At 35.7% G+C, this 20281-nt stretch overlaps 1 protein-coding gene across 2 annotated transcripts in view; it reads right to left on the bottom strand.

Moving 5' to 3' along the window:
• focad (focadhesin) overlaps positions 1–20281 on the bottom strand; it is a 41040-nt gene that overhangs the window by 17890 nt on the left and 2869 nt on the right. Inside the window, exons 3-16 of one of the 2 annotated variants that reach the window (XM_043244620.1) lie at positions 20181–20255; positions 19272–19426; positions 15137–15235; positions 12610–12711; positions 12229–12454; positions 11385–11591; positions 10940–11027; positions 9941–10131; positions 9598–9858; positions 3132–3236; positions 2125–2226; positions 1541–1671; positions 1199–1325; positions 100–234 (exon numbers count right to left, since the gene is read on the bottom strand). In XM_043244620.1, the coding sequence (XP_043100555.1) occupies positions 100–234; positions 1199–1325; positions 1541–1671; positions 2125–2226; positions 3132–3236; positions 9598–9858; positions 9941–10131; positions 10940–11027; positions 11385–11591; positions 12229–12454; positions 12610–12711; positions 15137–15235; positions 19272–19426; positions 20181–20255 (2004 nt within the window). Of the gene's footprint in view, positions 1–99; positions 235–1198; positions 1326–1540; positions 1672–2124; positions 2227–3131; positions 3237–9597; positions 9859–9940; positions 10132–10939; positions 11028–11384; positions 11592–12228; positions 12455–12609; positions 12712–15136; positions 15236–18924; positions 19427–20180; positions 20256–20281 lie in introns of those variants that run through there. The other variant, XM_043244621.1, reaches the window with a different exon arrangement.

Here is a 20281-nt window from a genome sequence, read left to right as displayed (position 1 = left end):
CGAAATGTGGAGAGAAATAAATCTTTTAACTATGAATTCAGACACTGATAAAAATAGCACACATCTAACAATCAAAAACATTGGTTGGTGTTCTAGTACCTCATATTCTTCAGTTTTGACATTTAGAGCGGGCACTAGTGCCAGAAGTTCAGCTGTGGCCTTCAGAACCAGGGGTCTGGTGTCAAAGCACAGCTTAGGAGAGAGAGCCTTCCACGTAGAGATGATATCAACTACCTGAACAGAAATGGATGAGATGAGAAGAATTTCTAAATGCAGAACAACAGTAAGAATGGCCCACTGGCTTGTGTAATAAAATACTTTATTCAATGCACTAATGTTCAGAAGTTTGGAATCAGAGTGATTTTTTTTTAAGAAATGAATACTGATCAAAAGTGTCAGTGAAGACATTTACATTGTTACAATTTTTATTCTTTTTTAAAATGTTACTCTTTATTATTTAATTTTTGTTACAGTTGTATATTCAAGTAAATGCTGTTATTTTGAACTTTAATCAAAGGATCATAAAAATAATTAATTGAAATTTCCACAAAAAACATCTGTTTTCAATACTGATGATTTTGAGTGTCAAAACAGCATATTAAAATGATTTCTGAATGATCATGAAAATGTTTTAAGAATGATCAGCTTACACATCAAAGGAATTAAATATATTCAAATAGAAAGTCTAACAATTGTCTAACAATTAGTTATTGGTGAGAATAAGACGGTTTGTATTTGCCCCCAAACTGTTGAACAGTACGTACTGTATTACTGTACAGGAACATGTGTATCTATTGTTATGACTTGCAACTTTATAAATACCTAAAATTATCTAACAGGCTAAAATGGACTACAAAATGAATCATAATTAATATATTTATATTTTGAAAATAATAAATATTAAAATAAATAAATATATCATGAAAACACTTAAAGAATAAAAAATGTTAATATAAATATTAAGGATAACGAAAATGTTGGCAGAGCCTGTACAAATCTAAAATCCTTTCCCAATAAAACAAAAATCCTGTTGAGTCAAGAAAAAATTATAATTCGCCTCTTGAGGCAGGAGGGCACATAAGGACCAGAGTGGCGCTGATCTACCCAATCAAAACAATACTAATGGTTTTAGAAATAAAAATACATTTTCATCCTCACGTTTACATTGTGAAGTATCTTCACAAGCTAAGATACTGACCTCAGCTCTACAGAGCTCCTGTAAGCCCTGCAGTGCCAGAGCAGCAGGAGTGGCCTGATCCTTCCTGGAGAACTGCATCAGCGTGTCGGTGATGGCAGCCAGCATGTCTCCTCCATGCTGGTACGGCCTGGAACAATATGTACGACATACAGGAAAGGTGTGACTGAATGTAACTGTTCAGGTAATCTTTGAAATCGAACCCTTGGTGGTAAATGGTTTCTGTGGTCTATAACAGTCAGAAGCCGGTACAGTGATAGCATGGCGTCCCATGTGGAATATGCAGTGCATCAAACTACTAAATGAACTCCAGTTTTATGGTGGCAGGTTTTGGGGGAAACAGACCTCTCTCTGCAGATGTCTCTGACGCAGGCTGCTCTGGCTAATATCTGCTCCCACTGTGTATCTTTTCCCATGACCACTGAGGATTTTTCAAGCTGTGACATCAGTCTCTGCAGGTCTGGATACACACGATCCTATACAAAAAAAAAAAAATCAAAAGCTTTGGAAATCTACTTTGAGGGTAACAGAACTATGACATATATAGAGAACAGTATAGTGGTCCTACAAAGTTTTTGGACACAAACAAGTTACACATAAGCCTGTATGAATGTTACTGAATTAAATTGAACTTGCTTTAGATATGCTGTTATCTCATACGGTTTCATTCATACATTTAAATACATTTCTAGCAGATATTGTAGGATCAAATTAGCAGATCTCTCTCTTTATAAAAAAAAAGTCAAACTGCTGTATTTGAAATAAAGTAAATTAGAATACTAAACAGAAACAAACAGGAATACGTTAATTTTAAATAAATGTTGAACACTGATATTCAAGGGGCTGGATTCAAGACACCCTACCTCACAGCAGACATCTGACACAACAAAGGGTAGAACAGTTTTAACAGATATCCGTGTTAACTGCACCTGTTTTTGCCATAACAGAGTTAAGAGGCGCAGAGCCACAGGCCTCAGTCTGGATGAACTGCCCAGAGTTTGGAGGACGTGAAGCACCTGCGGGATACAGAACTGAAACACAAGAGAGGTCAGACACGCATGAGGCAGAAGATACACATCCACTAAAACACACCGAACAAAACCAGATATATGCAAACTTAGCTAAAAGCATAGTTTAGTTAATATATGCAAACTTAAATTGCTCGATGCTTTTATGTTTTTAATGCTTCAACTGTGACCTACAGGCCAGGTTGTGTTCTGCTGCGCTTTTAAAAAAATAAGAGTATCTCACAGATTACAAAAAGCTGAAATTAAAAACTACATTAAAGGGCAAACACTGCCACCCACATTCAAAGGCTGATGATAGAGTGCCTAAGCATTTAAAATAAAGATGAATAACATCAGCAAAAACATCTGCTCTCTCTCATTTACTCATATACTTATAGTACGCTGTGCAACCTTCAGAATGTGTTTTTGTTGATGTGGCACTTTACTAGCAAGCGAAATGTTATGGAAGTACACATTTGGCATAGAAGATTTATGAATAATACGTATTGTTAGAGAAATCAAATGAATAACAAAGGCACAGACAATGGTCAGGTTAATGGCTGGAGTTGCCTACAGCGCAGGTGAGCTGTTGCCATAGCAACAGGGGAAGCAAAGTATCCCAAATCCTTGCAGACGGACTATATTCATGTTTTGTGGAGCTGTGCTGCGATACCCTGTAAATGGTGCTGCATTCTTAATTTTGGCTGCCATGCATGTTAACAACTTTTTAATATCCTTTATTAACAGTGAATGATTAGCTATCTGCGCGTTTAATTAAATTAAAAGTAATTTAATTTCCAATTCCAATTATTTTTCTTGGTAAAACTTCAAGAAAACACATTTGCTGGAAAATATCTATTGATTAAGATTCTGATTTAATATTCCCTCATCAGGTAAACAGTGCATGCTGTGCATGTTAATGACTGTACCTTGTGTGTTCCCAGTTTTGGCAGAGTGTGGAGAACAGAGTGAGACAAAGCCGGATCAGACACTCTGCCTAGTTTAAACATCAGGACGGGAAGTAGACATGGCACCTACAGGTAAACGGAAAAACGATTTAACAGACAGCAAATAGATAATAAACCGCAAAGAAAAGCAACCTAATAAACACATTTCAGGCACAAAGCTTTTGAAATCCAAAATCCGGTCACAGCTAAGAACGCCTGATCTGCCTCGGACCGAAAAAGCAAGAGGGGAACAGAAGTAATTGGTTGATGACCTCAAGGAGCTGAAGGTCAAGTAAGGTTGGAGGAGATTACTAATACTGTGGAGTAAGTCCATGCAGGGCCTTAAAAATTAATAGCATTGTAAAATCAATTAAAAAGCTTGCAATGAAGCCAGTACAGGAGTGATGGGATCTATTAGTATCAGTCAATCAATAAAAAAAAAAAAGAACAGCTACCACTTTCTGAACTGCTGGAGTTGAGAGAAGGTCAGATACACAGATGTTAGATCTGAATGAATACTTTTGGCAAGGATTTCTTACAAATATTCCTAAAAAAATAGCATGTGTGTTGTGGCTTGTTTCCATTGTGTTGAGCTAATTTCGTTGTGTTATATTAATTTCATTGTTTCCTTTACGTTGTGCTAATTCCGTTGTGTTGCGGCTTGCTTCCGTGGTGTTGTGGCAATTTTGTTTTGTTGTGCACTACTAGTTTGTAACAATAAAAATACTAAAAAGAGGAAGAAATGTTTCTTAAGCACCAGTTCAGACTTGAGACTGCGAAAGCACAGCAGCAAGATATGAGCTTTTCTTAGTGAAGGTTACTGTTAATATTCAACAACGGGGTCAAGACATCGTCGTTACGGCATCTGCAGTTGGGTACCAGCAGAAAAGCCAAACATAATCATCTCAGTTTTATTTTTATTAAGCTGACAGAAATTAAACGAATCATCATCAGACGCTCACAGGGCATTCTTAACATCCAATCCTTTCAAAGAGCGCTACAAAGAATTTAATTAAAAATGAAAGCATGTAGGACAAACGCAATGCAAAGGCCCTTGAAAAACACTGTATGAAAACTGCTAACTGCGAGAAAGACGGAAAAAGATGGATGTGACAACAATCAAGGAATACTGAAAGTACAAAATCAAAAGCAAGTCAAAATCCTCACGTCCTTCCAAAACAAAGTGGCTTTGATTTTTCAACATGACACAAAAAATTGCATTTTGAAGAATTTTCTGTTTTGCACCATGAAATTACATTGGACCCCAATGACAAAAAAACCAGCCGCACGGGTTTGGAACAAAATGAAGGTGATGAAATTTTCCCATTTTTGGGTGAACACTCATTTGAGATGTAGCAATAAAAAGTTCATGTTGCTCAGCTTTAATTGCTTTGTTGCAGTTCAGTCATTCAAAATAGTTGAGAAAGAAATCAAGCAAGTAAGAAGACGATGACAAAAAAAAGAAAAAAAGACAGTGGAATGAAAAAAGTTGACCGTGCACTCAGAAATACGGCTTCTAAGTTAAGAAAATAAAGAGGCTAAAACAACAGATAATCAGGAAAATCACTCATGACTGGCTACCAAAGAAACGCCGGAGCCTATAACGTAACGAGACATGCTCATCACAGCGAGAGGCTGATGGAGGAGGGGTGGGAGGGCAAATTCTTATTCTTCTCACCCACCTCATTCGAGTTAAACCGAGCAAGACTGTCACAAGTTATCCATCTCATGCAGCGGGCGAGGAACGCCAAAGAGCCCTCGGCTTTGAAGTTCATTCCAACAGTTGCTGCAATCCTCTCCAACCGTCTGACTAACACCCTGTTTCTCTCTTTCTTTATTTTCTGCATAAACACTGCTCGAGAAGCTTCCATAATACTAAAAGACTGGCCCAAGGCCAGTGTTTCCTCAGCTCAAGTAAAATAAAAATGAAAGGTATGCTCGACTGAGGGGCTACAGTAAACAGTGACAAACTGGTGAAAAATTGCGAAGCGTGTGAAGGACCTGAAAACTTTCTCTACCTGAATTGAGAATGCCCTCAACTCTGAGTACGTACCCAAGAGCTGCTTTGCTAATTCATTTCATGTTTTTGGCATCAAATGAAATGCTTTGCGGTGACTAAACAAGTCCGCTGGTTTATATCGGAGTCTTTTGCTCCGGGAAAACACAACAGCTCACATTCCCACAAGGCCAGCGTTGTGCATAAATAAGTAACTAACAAAACTCAAACTAATCCAGGGATTCTTTTAAAAAAAGACTTCTGGAGGCATCAGAGCTGAAATCAAGACCACATCCTCCTAGACCTAGATACATATTAAGATTGGACCCCTTGAGGCTCAGATCCAGACGAGACCCTGATCAACGTCTGCCAGTTCAAGACACTGTACTCATACTTGAAACCCTAATTATTATTGACTGTAAAACACCACATCTACTTTAACTATGTAAAAGTATTCAAACAGTCAGCATTTGCCAAATAAACATAAAATGTCAAAATAAAAAAAAAGAATTATATACGTATATATATACATATATATATATATATATACACATATACATATACATATATATATATATATATACATATACATACATATATATATATATATATATATATATATATATATATATATATATATATATATATATATATATATACATATATATATATATATACATATACATATATATATATATATATATATATATATACATATACATATATATATATATATATATATACATACATATATATATATATATATATATATATATATAATTTTGTGAGAATATATTTCTTCCAAAAAAAGTTGCAAGCACGATTATTATTAATGTAACCGTAAAAATGAAAAAAATAAAATAAAATCTATTTAAATACCATCTGTGACCAAAACAATAAATACAATAATAAATACAAACACTACATAAAAGCATGACAAAAATGACAAAAAAAATTTGAACACATTTAAAATGTACGTTTGAAGTGAAAAAATACTAATAACTATAACAATGAATAAGGCTAAAGACAATCAATGTGCAACAATGTACAATTCTCAATATATAAAACTACACAAAAAATAATTTCACTTGAAAAGAGAGTTTGAAATGAACAGTGTAAAAGAACAATAATCATACGCAAGAAATGATTCACCAACTACATTAAACAGAAATAAAAACCCATTTGATCTCCAAAAGTCACCATGCTTTTAACAAGAAACATTTACATAATCAAAATGCAAGGGTTTATTGGTATTTCCCCAGCTGCAGTTGTAGCGATACGCTCAATAATGCTTAGCTTTAATAGCCTTAATAAGGTTTGATTATGCAATATTTATCATGTTCCCAGAAAGAACTCCTATGTGATTGTGGCCAATTAGATCAAGCATTAAACACAGGACTTAAGTAAAGTGTTTCTAAGAAGGGTAATAAATGTGCAAAATGGCATCGCGTAAAATCTACTATCTTTCCTAATTTATCTTTAGGATTTGTAAAACAATTCCCCAGAGAAGCCTCTCCCTATTAGACCCTCACTAACCAGCAGTACTGGATCTCTGCTCTCTTGAGAAGATTTTTAACCCTTAGAGGGGCTCCATAGCAGTTGTTCTAACCTCTAATTGGAGATTAACCCCTCAGCATCCCCATTACAAAACCTTCCCTGAAAGCTGAGAGGACAGACACCAGCACAACCTCTGACCCACAGATCAAGCCAATTAACAGATCTAATGAGTGAGGACCAAAGAAAGGGTGGAAAAACAGAGAAAACTAACCTGTATGGAGAAAGTGTATAATACAACTTTTGTTCAAAAGTCTGGTCTTTTATGCTCACCAATCCTGCATTTATTTGATTACAATTACAATAAAGACTGATATTTCAACATGATGATCACAAAGATTATTCAAATTGAACACAACCGTCTTCTATCTTGATATTTATTCATGTGATGCAAAGTTGTTGTTTTTTAGCATTATTACTCCAGTCTTCAGTGTCACATGATCCTTTGGAAATCATTGTAATATGCTGACAGTTGAAAGCAGTTGTGATGCTTCATGTTTTTTTACACACTCTTTTAGCTTTCTTTGATAAAGATCAAAACAACATTTATTCAGGGTAAAGAAATGTATACATTTTTTTCCAAATAATTGTTCTGAATAAATTAAATTCAAATGCATATAAATCTCACAAAATCTACAAAAAAATATTACCATACATTTTTAAAATATTGTTCTTCACAAAATAAACAGAATCAAAATGTATTATTTATGTGTAGCCACAAAGAGCAATATTTACTTACATCAATTTTGCCAAAATATTTTAATATATTAAGGGGAGACAATACAGACAAAAACAGTTTTTTTCATGCAGATGTCAAGTTTAAGATTTTGGGCTGTTTGGTAGAACCTTTATAGCACTTATAGATTTAAATTACAATATACATTTTTTAAGTTGTTTTCTCAATTTATATATATATATATATATATATATATATATATATATATATATATATATATATATATAAAAAGATTATATATATAAATTATAATATATATATATATATATATATATATATATATATATATATAAAAATAAATGGATTGAGCTAGTGTTAGAGACCTTTGTTGCTTTTGTTAATTTTATATAATAATAATGAACAAAAAAAGATCAGAAAGGCTTAATGTTAACATTTTATAATAAAACTAAACAGAAAATGAAGAGGTTTTTTTAAAGAATAAAATTAGAACAGAGAGTGCTAGAGTTAGATGCTCAAAAAAATAGAATAGATGTGTTTTTGCCAATTCTTGAAAATGGTTAAGACTATGCTGCTTTTGACTCTATTATTAAAAAAATTAAACAAGGACTTACTACTCTCCTTAAATGTCACATGGGGATTTTTGAGCGTTGACACAAACATTGAAATGCTGCAATGAATTTAACTGACCAACAACAACAACAACACTATTTGTTACTGAAAGTTTAAATAAGATGCCACTAAAACTCACAGGAAAGTTTGTGTAAATAGTCTAATGACATGTTGTCTCATCAACATGGTCAAATAAAAAGCACATCTCACATTATAAAATCAATGCAATCATTTCTATCAGCAGCAGAATCACAGCGACTACACTGTGAGCATTCAATAAATCAGCCAGCCCTAATCGGAAAGCAGTCGAGATTGAATCTCAGCATCCATCCAAGGCCTCTAATAAGGGCACGGAGCCAGTGACAGATGATGCATATTCCTCCTTGAATATCTTCCTGTTAGTGTGATTACAGAAGTCCTGCGGTGCTGCACATCCTACCTCAGGTCACACACTACCCGTGTTCACAGTTGCCAGTCGTTCTGGTCTCAATGACTTTCTGTCCACGAGAGCCCTAAAGCATCCTGTAATGAATGTAAGTGGGGAGTACAGGTCTACTGTACCACGATACACCTTCATTTAGCATTTAGCTAAAGTAATTACTGCTCCGGTTTCTAAGGCTGCGCATGTTGCCTAGTAACACTGACATCTGGATAATGGAGAGAAATGAAAGCGTAAGATGAGGGGAAAATAGTTTTTCCAATTGTGCTATTTTTTGTTAAATGTCTGTCATTCAGGGAACAATGTGGTGCTCTTAATGTGTAAAAGGAACACATCTAACGACTGTGGTTTTCATCATTACCGCTTAGAGAACTGTTAGGCAGTCTTTGTGTTTTGTGAAAATCCTTCACAGTCCTGAATGAAACATGGAAGCCAATCAAAAACGACAGAACATAAAAACAATTCCGCACAACAGTTTCTGAACAATCTCTGTGAATGTAGTCTGATGTGAAGTATGCCTACTTTGTCTAATCTTTTCTTTAACTCCACAATGTTTACATATATTACACCGACAATCTTCCTTAAGCAAACTATGGTTGAAGGAAAAGAAAATTGTCATCACTGACTCACACTTATGTCTTTCCATGGAGGAAAATGTTCTCTTTATAATACTGTATATAAATATATATTGATGTACTGTTTTATACACACACACGCCACGATTTGTTTTGTTTTTAAAGAAATGTCTTATGCTCACCATCTGATTTTTATTGAAAAATTCTATAGAAACAAAACTATTTTAAACTATTATCACAATTAAAATATGTTGAAATAGAAAACACTTATTTTGAAATGTAACGGTGACAGATGATCGTTCGAAAATCATTAAATCCTTAAACACACACACACACACACACACATTCTGCCAGGAGGAATACAGCAGAGATATATGCATATATAAAACATATATAAAAGGAAAACATAATGACCGTCTTTACTTCACTTGTAAACAATTTACTTCTTGTTCAATAAAAGCATTTTTCTTACTACAAAAAAAAATGTTGGGTTTCCGGTTTGAAACATTAACCACTAAGCCGCACCACCTTCAGAGCTGCAATACAACAATTAACAAACTAATCACAGAGAAATTTACCTTAGCAGGATCGGCCTCAGCGACGGCGGCCGCAGCGTCCAGCGCTAACTTGCAGAGATCCCCGTGCCTGCTGACGATAACATGGGACACCAGGAGACAGACAGTATCTGGGACGTGCTCACAGACAGACAGCGATGACTGCAGGGAGTAAAGCCATTCTACAGTAGACATGGAGTCCATGGAAATTCGGTGTAAGACGCTGGTGGCCACTTGAAGCTCGTTGTACCAAACGCTGAGAGGCAAACTCAGCTGCGTGGAGCCCTGTAGAAGCAAACGCAAAGCCTAATGTCACACGCCACTTTGAGAACTCGCTATCGAATGAGCGCACGGTTATTTATGGCACCTCTTTTCGATCTGCAGGATCTCTTTGAACCGTCTGCAACAGTGAATTGGCCAGTTTAAGGTTCTTTGTGTGCGTTTCTGAGTCTGTAAGAGCTTCCATGAGGCTGGAGCAGGACAATACTTGTAACAAGGGCATCACCAGCAAAGACGCTCCCCAGGGTGGAGGAACATCAGGAGGGACAAACTTCACAGCTGGCAGAAATGAAACAGACAAGTTATAGTTCACAACTCTAACTTAGTGAACGCAGTAACTCGTTTTAATTCTGTTAGGGTCAATCGAGTTACCTTTACTTATTTAGCGCTTTATATAAGAATTTTTCAAAGAAGCTTCACAGAAATTATATTTGAACTTCATCAAATATGAGGGAAAAAAATCGAATTCTTTCTCTAAAGCTCTACAAAGACAACAGTGTCAGTGTAATTTTATTCATTTTATTATGTAACATACACCAACAAAGCACATCATTTTGGGTCTAAAATTATGTTTTTAGCTCAAACTCTGCTGGACAAATGGTATGTCAAGTTTAAAATACAGGGTTAAGGGTTTGCCTGGAGTTGAAAAACAGCACTACTGCCATACATTTTTATACCTGACTTTTGACTATATTGTCTTTTTAGAGCTGCTTTCCAGCATTTAAATTTGCCTCATTTTTGATTAAGTTGATTCAGTTTTTTTTCCCTGTTTATTATTGTAAAGCTGTTTGAAACGATCTGTGCCATATATAGTGCTAAATAATTAAAGGTTCAAATCCATAATCCCAAGTATGAGCCTTAGAAATAAATCATTATAATTTACTGATGCCATTTATCCTGAAATATAACCATTATAGCGAGTCTACACTTTTACATATTTTTTTTCCTCACAGTTTTATTTGTATAGGTTACGAAACTCAGCAAGAAAAAGTAACAAAAATACAATCTGTGCCTGTACTTTCAGCATTTGATGTGGAAATTAAGATCAATTTGATGCAGTCAGAAACTGTAGCAAGAGGGGCTTTACCGAGCTCTAGGAGGGCAGTTTGTTGAGAGGTGGAGGCACTTAGCAGTAGCAGGGAGATTCCCATGATCACTTGCTCAGGCGAGAGTTCCTACAGTTAGATAGAGCACAATCAGACAAACGGCTTGACACAGATGGAGCCTCTGAGGGAAAGTTGAATGCAAATCGCTTTGAGCTAGAAAACGTTGTGCAAACAAAACCATTATAAAGATGAGAGGAGAAGATTTGTTGAGATCACACAGAGAATGCAACTGCCGCAACAAAAAAATAATACTAATCTGGCCATTTTCACTTTGAAAATAATGCGTTTTACGATCTGCATTTTGTAAATGAATGCAATTAAACGGCACTGATTTGAATAGAGGTTATCGTTTCTCATACTTCCATTCCCACCTAAATAATATAAAGAAAATGAGGCAGAATATTACACTGTAATGTGTGCATTTACCTCTGCTTGTGCTGGTATTATCTGGTGGAGCGTGTGAAGGAGAGACATCAGTTCTCCTCCTAGATGAACACTGAGCTGACAGGCGCACAGAAGCTGAAGAGCCAGCTCGGTCAGTTCCTTTCTCCAGAAGCCTGGATCGGTGAGCAGAGCCAGTGTCAGAGATTCAGCAAATGAGCTGAACTCAACCACTGCAGTTACACTGTCCACCTGATGGGTCACAGGAAGTATATAGTGTGTGAACAGAGAGTGGTAAAAATGCTTGAAAGCACAGTTCAGCCAAAGATAGTTCGTTTTGTCATTATTGACTGATCCCATATAGCCCTGTATGACCTATTTTTCCTTTTTATTTTATGTTTTCAAAATGCTCAACGACGCTGCATTTATTTATTTATTTATTAAAATGCATTAAAATAATGAAATATTATAATTTCAAAAATAATGTTAAATATTTTAAAATATATTTTATTCTTGTGATAAAGAATTTTTCAGCATCATAACTCAAGTCTTTATTTTCGTGGAAACTGTGATGCACATATTTTGTTGTATTCCATAATTCTTTGATAAATAAAATTCAAATCAACAATATGAAATCTTTATAAATTGTCTATAACGTCACCTTCAGTTCAATTCAGTTCAGTTTAAAAAAAACAAAAAAAACAAAACAAAACTTTTAAATAGTAATGTTTGACACCTTTATGGCCTTTTGTTAAATCACACAGTAGTGCTAGGCACCCTGGGAAATTTACAGTGATGGGTAATTTAAAACCTTCTGTTATGGGACCAAGCCACATAGCACTATAGAGCTACTTCAGCTCAGCACATCAGAAATCATCCGCCAGCTTACCAGCATGTATGGAAGCAGGTCAAAGAGGCTGCGTATTAGCTCACGGACCACCCTAGTACTAGACGCCCTCTTTTCCTGCGGGCTGTCGGGCTCAGGCGCCCCTCGCGGGTGAAGCAGGACCCTGAGGAAGCTGTGTCTGAGCAGGGCATTTTCTGACAACCTCTGGGGCTCGCAGTACAGGTAACGGAGAAATGGTACCAACATTTCCACATATGCTGGCTCATCTCTAAAGAAAACCCACGGTATACATAATTTAAGGTAAAGGTTTAAAAAGAAATCAGAATTCAATCTGTTCTGTTGTTACAGATTTTAAAAAGCAAAGGCCAAAAACATGGACTACATTTCACATAGCACTTGATGCTGATAATAGAGATTTCATACTTGTCTGTAGCCAGCTGAAGGAAGTCATCAATTTCCTGGAGCAGAGCGGGCCAGCAGTCGGGGCGGTTTTCCAGAACTGTGATGTAAGGGTGAGGGAAGGTCCTTAAACAAAAAAAATTGAATAATTAAACATCAGTAATTGTGAATTGTGGTCTAAGCATTTTGGGTTGGCAACTTCAGAGCAAAATGCTTACAAATAGAATCTCTACAGCAAATGAGAGTCAAAATAGCTGTAGGAAGTGTTATTATGGACACAGAAAAATTTACTTGTGTTTTTATCAGCTGCTCTCATTCTGATGGCACCCATTCACTGAAGAGGATCAACTAATAAATAAGAAATGCAGCCTCCTTTTTGCTTGGATGTCTTTCCCTCTTATTCTGTGATTAATGTCTAGCCTTAATGCTAAGATACAAATGAAGGCCCTTTTATTAACAAACACACATGCTCTTTTATCCAAGATTAATGAACTCATCCAAATCCCTGATCACAGTGTTTGTGTGTGCCTTTGGCACTGGGTCAGACAGGAACATATTTTATAAAGCTACCTTGAAGATTCTCTTTATGGTAAACAGTCTTTCAGCACTTAAATTTATGTTCTGGGTCACCTCCAGCCAGATGTTAGGGCTGCAGCAAAGCTTTCCACTCCCTCCACAGACATCCTACAGTTCAAACATTTGCTCATCTATCTCTTCTTGTTCCCCGGCCAACTGGTGCAGCCATCACATTATCAGGGTTCATCCATCAGAGCCGGTTTTCGGCAGACAGCCACAACATTATCTGCCAGACAATGGCTGGCTGACACATTGACCTCCATCTCACTTATCTGAACTGAAAGTTTAAAGCGAGACTCCTTAACCGCGTTTAAAACTTTGGCAGTCAAGGAGAATTTGAAAGTTTGAGTCTACGGACTTTGAATATACAGCACAATAGAGAATAAAATGTATTTTATTTGATTTAATATATCTTCCTGAGTTGTGGGTTTGCAGTCTGAAGCGGAAGGGCTAGGATAAATTGCTAGAAAAAATATTATATAGCCACATAGACAATAATAGACAACACAAATAATAAATAATATTATACAATACACATATTTACACATACACACGCATACTCATCAATATTCAAAGGTTTGGGGTCAATAAATGTATTTTAAAGAAATAAATATGCTACTTTTATTCAGCAGTGATGCATCAAATTTACCAAAAATGACAGTGAACACTTCTTTAGGTTGCAAAAAAACTTTTGAACTTTCTATTGATCAAGAAATACTATCAAAATGTATCACAAAATTAAGCACCAGATCAGCATGTTAGAATAACTTCTGAAAAATCATGTGGTACTGAAGACCACTGCAGGAATGAGTTACATTTTAAAACGTATTACAATAGAAACTATTTTTTATCTTGTAATAATATTTTACAATCTTACTATATTTACTGTATGTTCGATCAAATAAATGCAGCCTTGAATGAGTTTCGTGTGGCGGGCACTTAGGGAATACTGTGCCCAAAACAAATTAAAAAAGATTTATAGTTTGAGCCTTTCGTCGCCGTCTTTTTTCTAGAGAAACAGAGTTGATTTAGGCATTCTACAATCCCTACACAACCCCACCCTACCCCTCTCTGCTTCTGTTGGATATCTACAGTAAGTGGCTTTGTGACCCCGGAGCAGATTGCAGAGGAGCCATCGAGCAGACGGACACAATGAGCACCAGTGGGCATCTTCCATTAATCCTCCAGCCCTCCCTCAGTGCCCACCCGTGCTAAAGGCCAAGCACCAATCCCAGGCCAGCACAGAGCCCTCCACCCATTCATCTTCACACCAGGGAGGAACTCAACAGAGAAGGAGAAAAATGACACGCGGAGTCATTTGATTCATTATAAAGTAACTCATCACGAGAGGTCATACAAACAAGGATTAATTCACATAAATAAACAAACAAAACATGAAAGGCCATATGCAAGCTGAAAATAATGGTCAGGAAGTGCAAACTGGTCCTATACATCTTTAAATGTGAACAAAGCCATGAATTCTTAAAGGTGTTTTCTCAGAGACCCCATTGTGATAGATACATTATTATTTAAAGTTTGAGACATTAAAGACCTTTAAAAAAATGTATTATTATTATTCAGGACGGATGTATTAAATTGACGTTAAATATATTTATTAATTAAATCAGCTTTGTAGTCACTGGATTAAATTATGATTTATTAAACAAAAAAACTGTTCTTTAAATGTGTTATAATATTTGACAATTTTAATATTTTACTATGCGTTTGATTAAATAAATACAGCCTCTGTGAAACCAGATAATTATCGAAATAAAACATTTTACAAAATCTTTTAAACCATGAACTTTTTAAACAGTAGTTCGACCTAAAAGGTCTTCATTTGTCAAGAGTTGCATCATATTCTGTTGCCCACAGCAAAATAATTTAGTATGTTTAAAAGCCAAATTGACTAGACATGGGAAAAAAAAAAAAAAAAAAACTGGCAGCAGCTGTTGCACTTGGAAAAGGCACTCACCTAATTGAATATGGACAGGTGAAGCTTGCGCCGTTATCCCGCTGACTTGCCTGGATCTGTAGCAGCCTCCCGACCACTTTGATCAGCCCTTGAACATTCCTGCCCAGGCAAGAAACAAAACAGTCAACATCAGCGAACACTACCCAAGAAAAACCACAATCCATCACTAAAGCGCATGCAAACTGTAAAGACAAAATTAATCACCTCTGTTTCCAAACATACATAATCGCAAATATGCAATCTAAAGTAAGATCCAATTGAACAAATGTTTTCATTTTTTAAGCAACAAATAGCATAAAATCTGTTTATTGAAAGACAGTAAGGTCAGTATGTAACAGCGTTTTTTAAAATAGGATCAATATGATTTTAAAATGACTTTGATATTACTTCTGGGACTTCTCAATAAACTGAAAACAAAAGGTCCGTTCAAGTGCATCACATTATAGGATTAACTGTTTTCTGGTTATGTGCTGCACGTTTTAACCAATTTAAGAGGTGATTCAGTTCACTATATGAAGCAAAAATCGTACTAGTAGTAGTATGCTACTCAAAAAATGTAGCCAATGATATATTGGGATGCAAGATACAAAGCTCTCATTCCCTAACGAGAATACAGGTGGAGTGTTTCTCATACATTATAAATCACCTCTGCGTGACAACATGTGCTGTGTTTTCTTTCAACCCTCCTTCCCGGCTCTCTCAAGTCTGACTGTACATTTCTCAGCTCCTATGGGTTTGATTACTGTATATTTTACCAGGAGGGAAAACATAACTCCACAGTGAAAGGAAATTCATCTTACCAGCTTTCATCTAGGCTCTTTCGTGAGCCTGGTACGCACCGCGCATAGCAAAGCCATAACGCTCCAGTTTTCTACGTTTCAATCAGCTTATGTACTGTACCAAATTATTGCTGGATTATTTGAGACAATGTGCATGAAAGAACAGCCCTTGCTGAAAATAAATGTGGCATTAGTGCTTAATGAGCTCTAAATAAAATCTGCATAATGTTGAAATGTTAGCCTCAAAGCTGCCGGTTCTCACAGAGGCAAATCAATTGTTGAAGCAGTTGTTAATATTTCGTGTTTTCTCTGTATTCTCATCTCCAATAACAGCAGCATATGGTAAAAAGAGAGTTTAATAATGCTGAGGTTATTGACACAAGAAGCCACAAACAAGTCCCTTTTGTTATTGATCTCCAATACCCTTCAATATCTTTTACCATAAAAAACAAATTGGTAGTAACAAAAGTTTCAGTGCTCAAATAATGAAACCAAATTTGAAAAACAAATACACTATATTTCCAAAAGCCCTTCTAATTAACAGGTTTGACTACTTTAGTAATATCCATGAGTACAAATCTTAACGTTAAAGCATATAATGATATTCTAGGGAGTTATGCACTTCTAATTTTATAGCAAAGGTTTGGACAAGAGCCCTTTCTATTCTAACATGACAATGCCGCTCTGTATAAGGCAAGGTTAAAAAAGAAATGACAGGTTAAGTCAGTGTGGAAGAACTTGACTGGTCTGTCAACTCCTAATCCCAGCTGAACACCTCTGGTCTGACTTCAAATGCAGACCTTGAGCCAAAAACTCATCACCAAACACCAATGACTTCTACATATGGATGCAGTCATTTTAGACACTTCCAAAACTGTTGCAACAGCGATGGAAATCCATTTTTAAACACATGAATTTTCATCTTTGTTGCTACGGTTTTTGGAAGTGCCTTTTTCTGTCCATATAGTGAATGTACAGGTGATTGGTATAGCTTCAAACAACCTAGAATCTAGTGTAGTAATATCGATTATTTTTTACGGTTCTTTATGTGTTTTGTAATTTATGGAGCTTTACAGCCTCCGGTCACTGTGAACTGCTGTTGTAAGGCAAAAGTTGCATAGTGATATATATATATATATATAAAAAAATAAATAAATAAATAAAAAATCTACTTCTGTGTTCCACTGAAGAAAAACAGCACACAGGTTTGAAATGACATGGTGGTGGGTAAATAGTGACAGAATGTTTATTTTTGGGTAGCTCTTCCTTTAAAATTCAGGTCTGTATGATGAAAGGGTACATTGTGTGGGTAGCTGCTCCATGTGACAGTGATGACAGCAGCAGCCAAGTGTGTGTGTGTGTGTGTGTGTGTGTGTGTGTGTTGGAGACACATGAGCTGACTGATGGAGCAGGCTGCATTTCAGATGCGTTTTTTTTTTTCTCAAATTTCTGAATATGCAGATGTGCACCCTCAGTCTGTTTCTTATCTTCATCCAAGAGTCCAACTCAAAGGAAAAAAGGAAGAGTGTGGGCAGAGGTAATCCTTTAAAAAACGCAATACAGTAAGCACGTTACAGCAGCAATCAAACAATAAAAGCATCTGTGTTTGTTTGTGCTTTAGGGTTAGACTTAATTTTAGCTCGTTTTAAAAGCATCAGATGGATGCGGTCTGTTAGATTTGCAAAAAAAGAATAACAATAATCAATTAATAGGCCAATTAAACAAAGCAGCTTGTTCCTAGAGCCAAACAATTGACAGACTAGCACATAAATGGGTCAGACAGTCACAGAGCAGATACATTTAAAAAATGTTTTTGGATACTTATATGGTAGCGCATCCCTAAACTTTTATATAATTATTGAAACTGCATAGAGAATATACATTTGACTAAATTTTAATTATAAATTCCACATGCAACTGATTTCTAACAGCAAGCCGCAAATACACTAAGTTTGTGGACAGTATGTTTTTCTTTTAAAGAAATTAAATGAATACCTTTATTACAGAGGGATGCATTTCCATGACATTTCCTTCTCCCCTTTTTTAACATCATTTATGGCAATTTATGTTAACGGTGAGAGCCAGGTTTTAATTTTTCAAATAAGATGTCTAAGATTAATTTATCAGATTAAAAACCTTTTCAAAATAAAGCAAGATTCTCAAAGGAGTAAAAGTCTAGAATTTTTTTTAAAAAGCATTTATGTTACAAAAGATTTCTATTTTATATTAATGTAGTTCTTTGTAACTTTCCGTTCATTGAAGAATCCTATAAACAAATGTATCACAGTATATGTATTCACGGCATTTTTTTAAAATTGACGACGATGATAATGATCATTTTGAGCACCAACTCAGTATATTTGAATGGTTTCTGTAAAATCATGTGACACTGAAGACTTAATTAATGTCTGCTGCAAAATCAGCTTTGTCAGCAGTGGAATAAACGGCATTTTTAAAAATATTAAAACACACATTTTAAATATTAATAATATTTCACAATATCCCTTTTTAACTGTGTCGTTGATCAAATTAAATCAGCATTGGTAAGCATAGGGCTTCTTTTTAAAAAAAAAAAATTTAAATAAATAAATAACTGCCCCAGACTATTGAACAGCACTGTATAGGAATACAAACTTCTTTTCTTGTTTCCAAATAACCTCTCTGGGTCTTGAACAAAATCTGTATCTTAGAAATAAAAAAAATCTTCTGTGGTAATTTGCATCACATCTACAAAACCAGAGATTCAGTCGTTGACAATCATGTGACTAACACAATAATCGCCAACCATTAAGTACTTCTAATACACAGTTTGAGTTGTCAGTGTGAAGAGTTTGCATGCATAAAAGCCTTAAAACATCAGTCAAACCAAAAACACCATCAATAGCAAACCACATTTTCTGGTTTGTTTTTCAAAAAACGGCAGGTATAATTACAGTTCTCTTTTAAAATTTACTGTATAAATGAACAGATTCTTCTGGAAAATGTAAATGCATTCTACAACATGCTTACCAGTATGTTTCTTTGCACACTGAACTGGGAAAGAAGACATACGTCACTTGACGCTCTAACGTTTTTAATTTAAACAAAGCCTAATTCCAGTTTTAAGAGAAGGGTGAGGTCGGTGCCTGAGGACGCTGATAAGGTCCCATCAACCCTTGACAGAGTTTGAAGGGTGTGCCACGGTTTCACTTCAGAACGCATCTAGGGCCACCACTGACGCTATAACACGGTCTTAAATGTGTTCAAGAAACAAGATAATGGAGTCCGTTTATCAGCATTTATATAGCTCACATGGAGGTTTTTAAAATGGGAATGTCAAGGGATAAAGATCTGCATTGTGCGTGACAGAAGCATACCGCGCCGAGGGCAGGAGGTTTAGGGTGGTGTTGAGAACATAAGATAGATCCGCATGTCCCTGTTCTACGAGTAGCACCAGAGCATCACAGCAGGCCGAGCGGATGACGCTACTGTCACTGCTGCACTGCTCCCACAGAGACTCCAGCGCTTGACCCTGTTCATATAAAACACAAGTTCACTGTGAAAAACACTGGGCAAAAATGGGAGAGTTAACGAAGTTGTAAAAGGAACGAACTCTCTGGAAAAACTAAACAGCACGTATATCCTAAAAATGGGTCAATTCATGAATATTTTACAGCAACTTTCCAAACTCAAAACTTCTGTACTATTTTATTGAAAGAAATCTGATTTCAGACATACACAATCCAACAGGCCACGTCTTCACTAAACATTATTTATATTTTTTCAATTGTCACGATTAACTTTGTACTCTGCTACGTTTCATATGAAACCATGTCTTGAAAAGATAATATAAAAAGTGCCTTGTATTTGAATATTAGTGTGCAACTCGGTTTGACTTGTTAAATGTGTTGATTATTAAATAAATATGATTACTTATGGATTGTATACATTATGAAGCTTTATTTTGGGTGCTGTTTTGTCAGCTAATTGAAAACTAATTCTGAGTTTGTTAAAAAATTAATTTCGGTGCATCGCTATTTTTTTTAAATTGGTTTTTATTTAAAGCTCCCTTGAAATTTTTGTGCCTTGGAAACCTTCATTCACAAACCACTGTCTTTTTAGTCCCTGAGTGACTGGATAAAAACACTCTTAATCATATTCATTTTGCTTGTCAAAGGAACACTGACGTAGAAATCCTAAAGGTGCGGCAGGCAAAAACAGGCCGTTTTATTTGAACTATGTGGCATAACCATGATATGTTTATATGCGAGATCATAAAAACTTACTTTAGCTGTGGTCTGACAAATCCTTTCATTTTGGCCTTTCTCTTTCAGCACTGCAGTGACCAGCGTCCTCACAGCCTACGGCAAACAAGCCAAAAAAAGCA

The sequence above is a fragment of the Puntigrus tetrazona genome, chromosome 7 (genome assembly GCF_018831695.1).
Source record: "Puntigrus tetrazona isolate hp1 chromosome 7, ASM1883169v1, whole genome shotgun sequence".
Taxonomy (NCBI): Eukaryota; Metazoa; Chordata; class Actinopteri; order Cypriniformes; family Cyprinidae; genus Puntigrus; species Puntigrus tetrazona.
The sequence above is the reverse complement of the archived record's forward strand: the minus strand, read 5'-3'. Positions and strand labels throughout refer to the sequence as shown.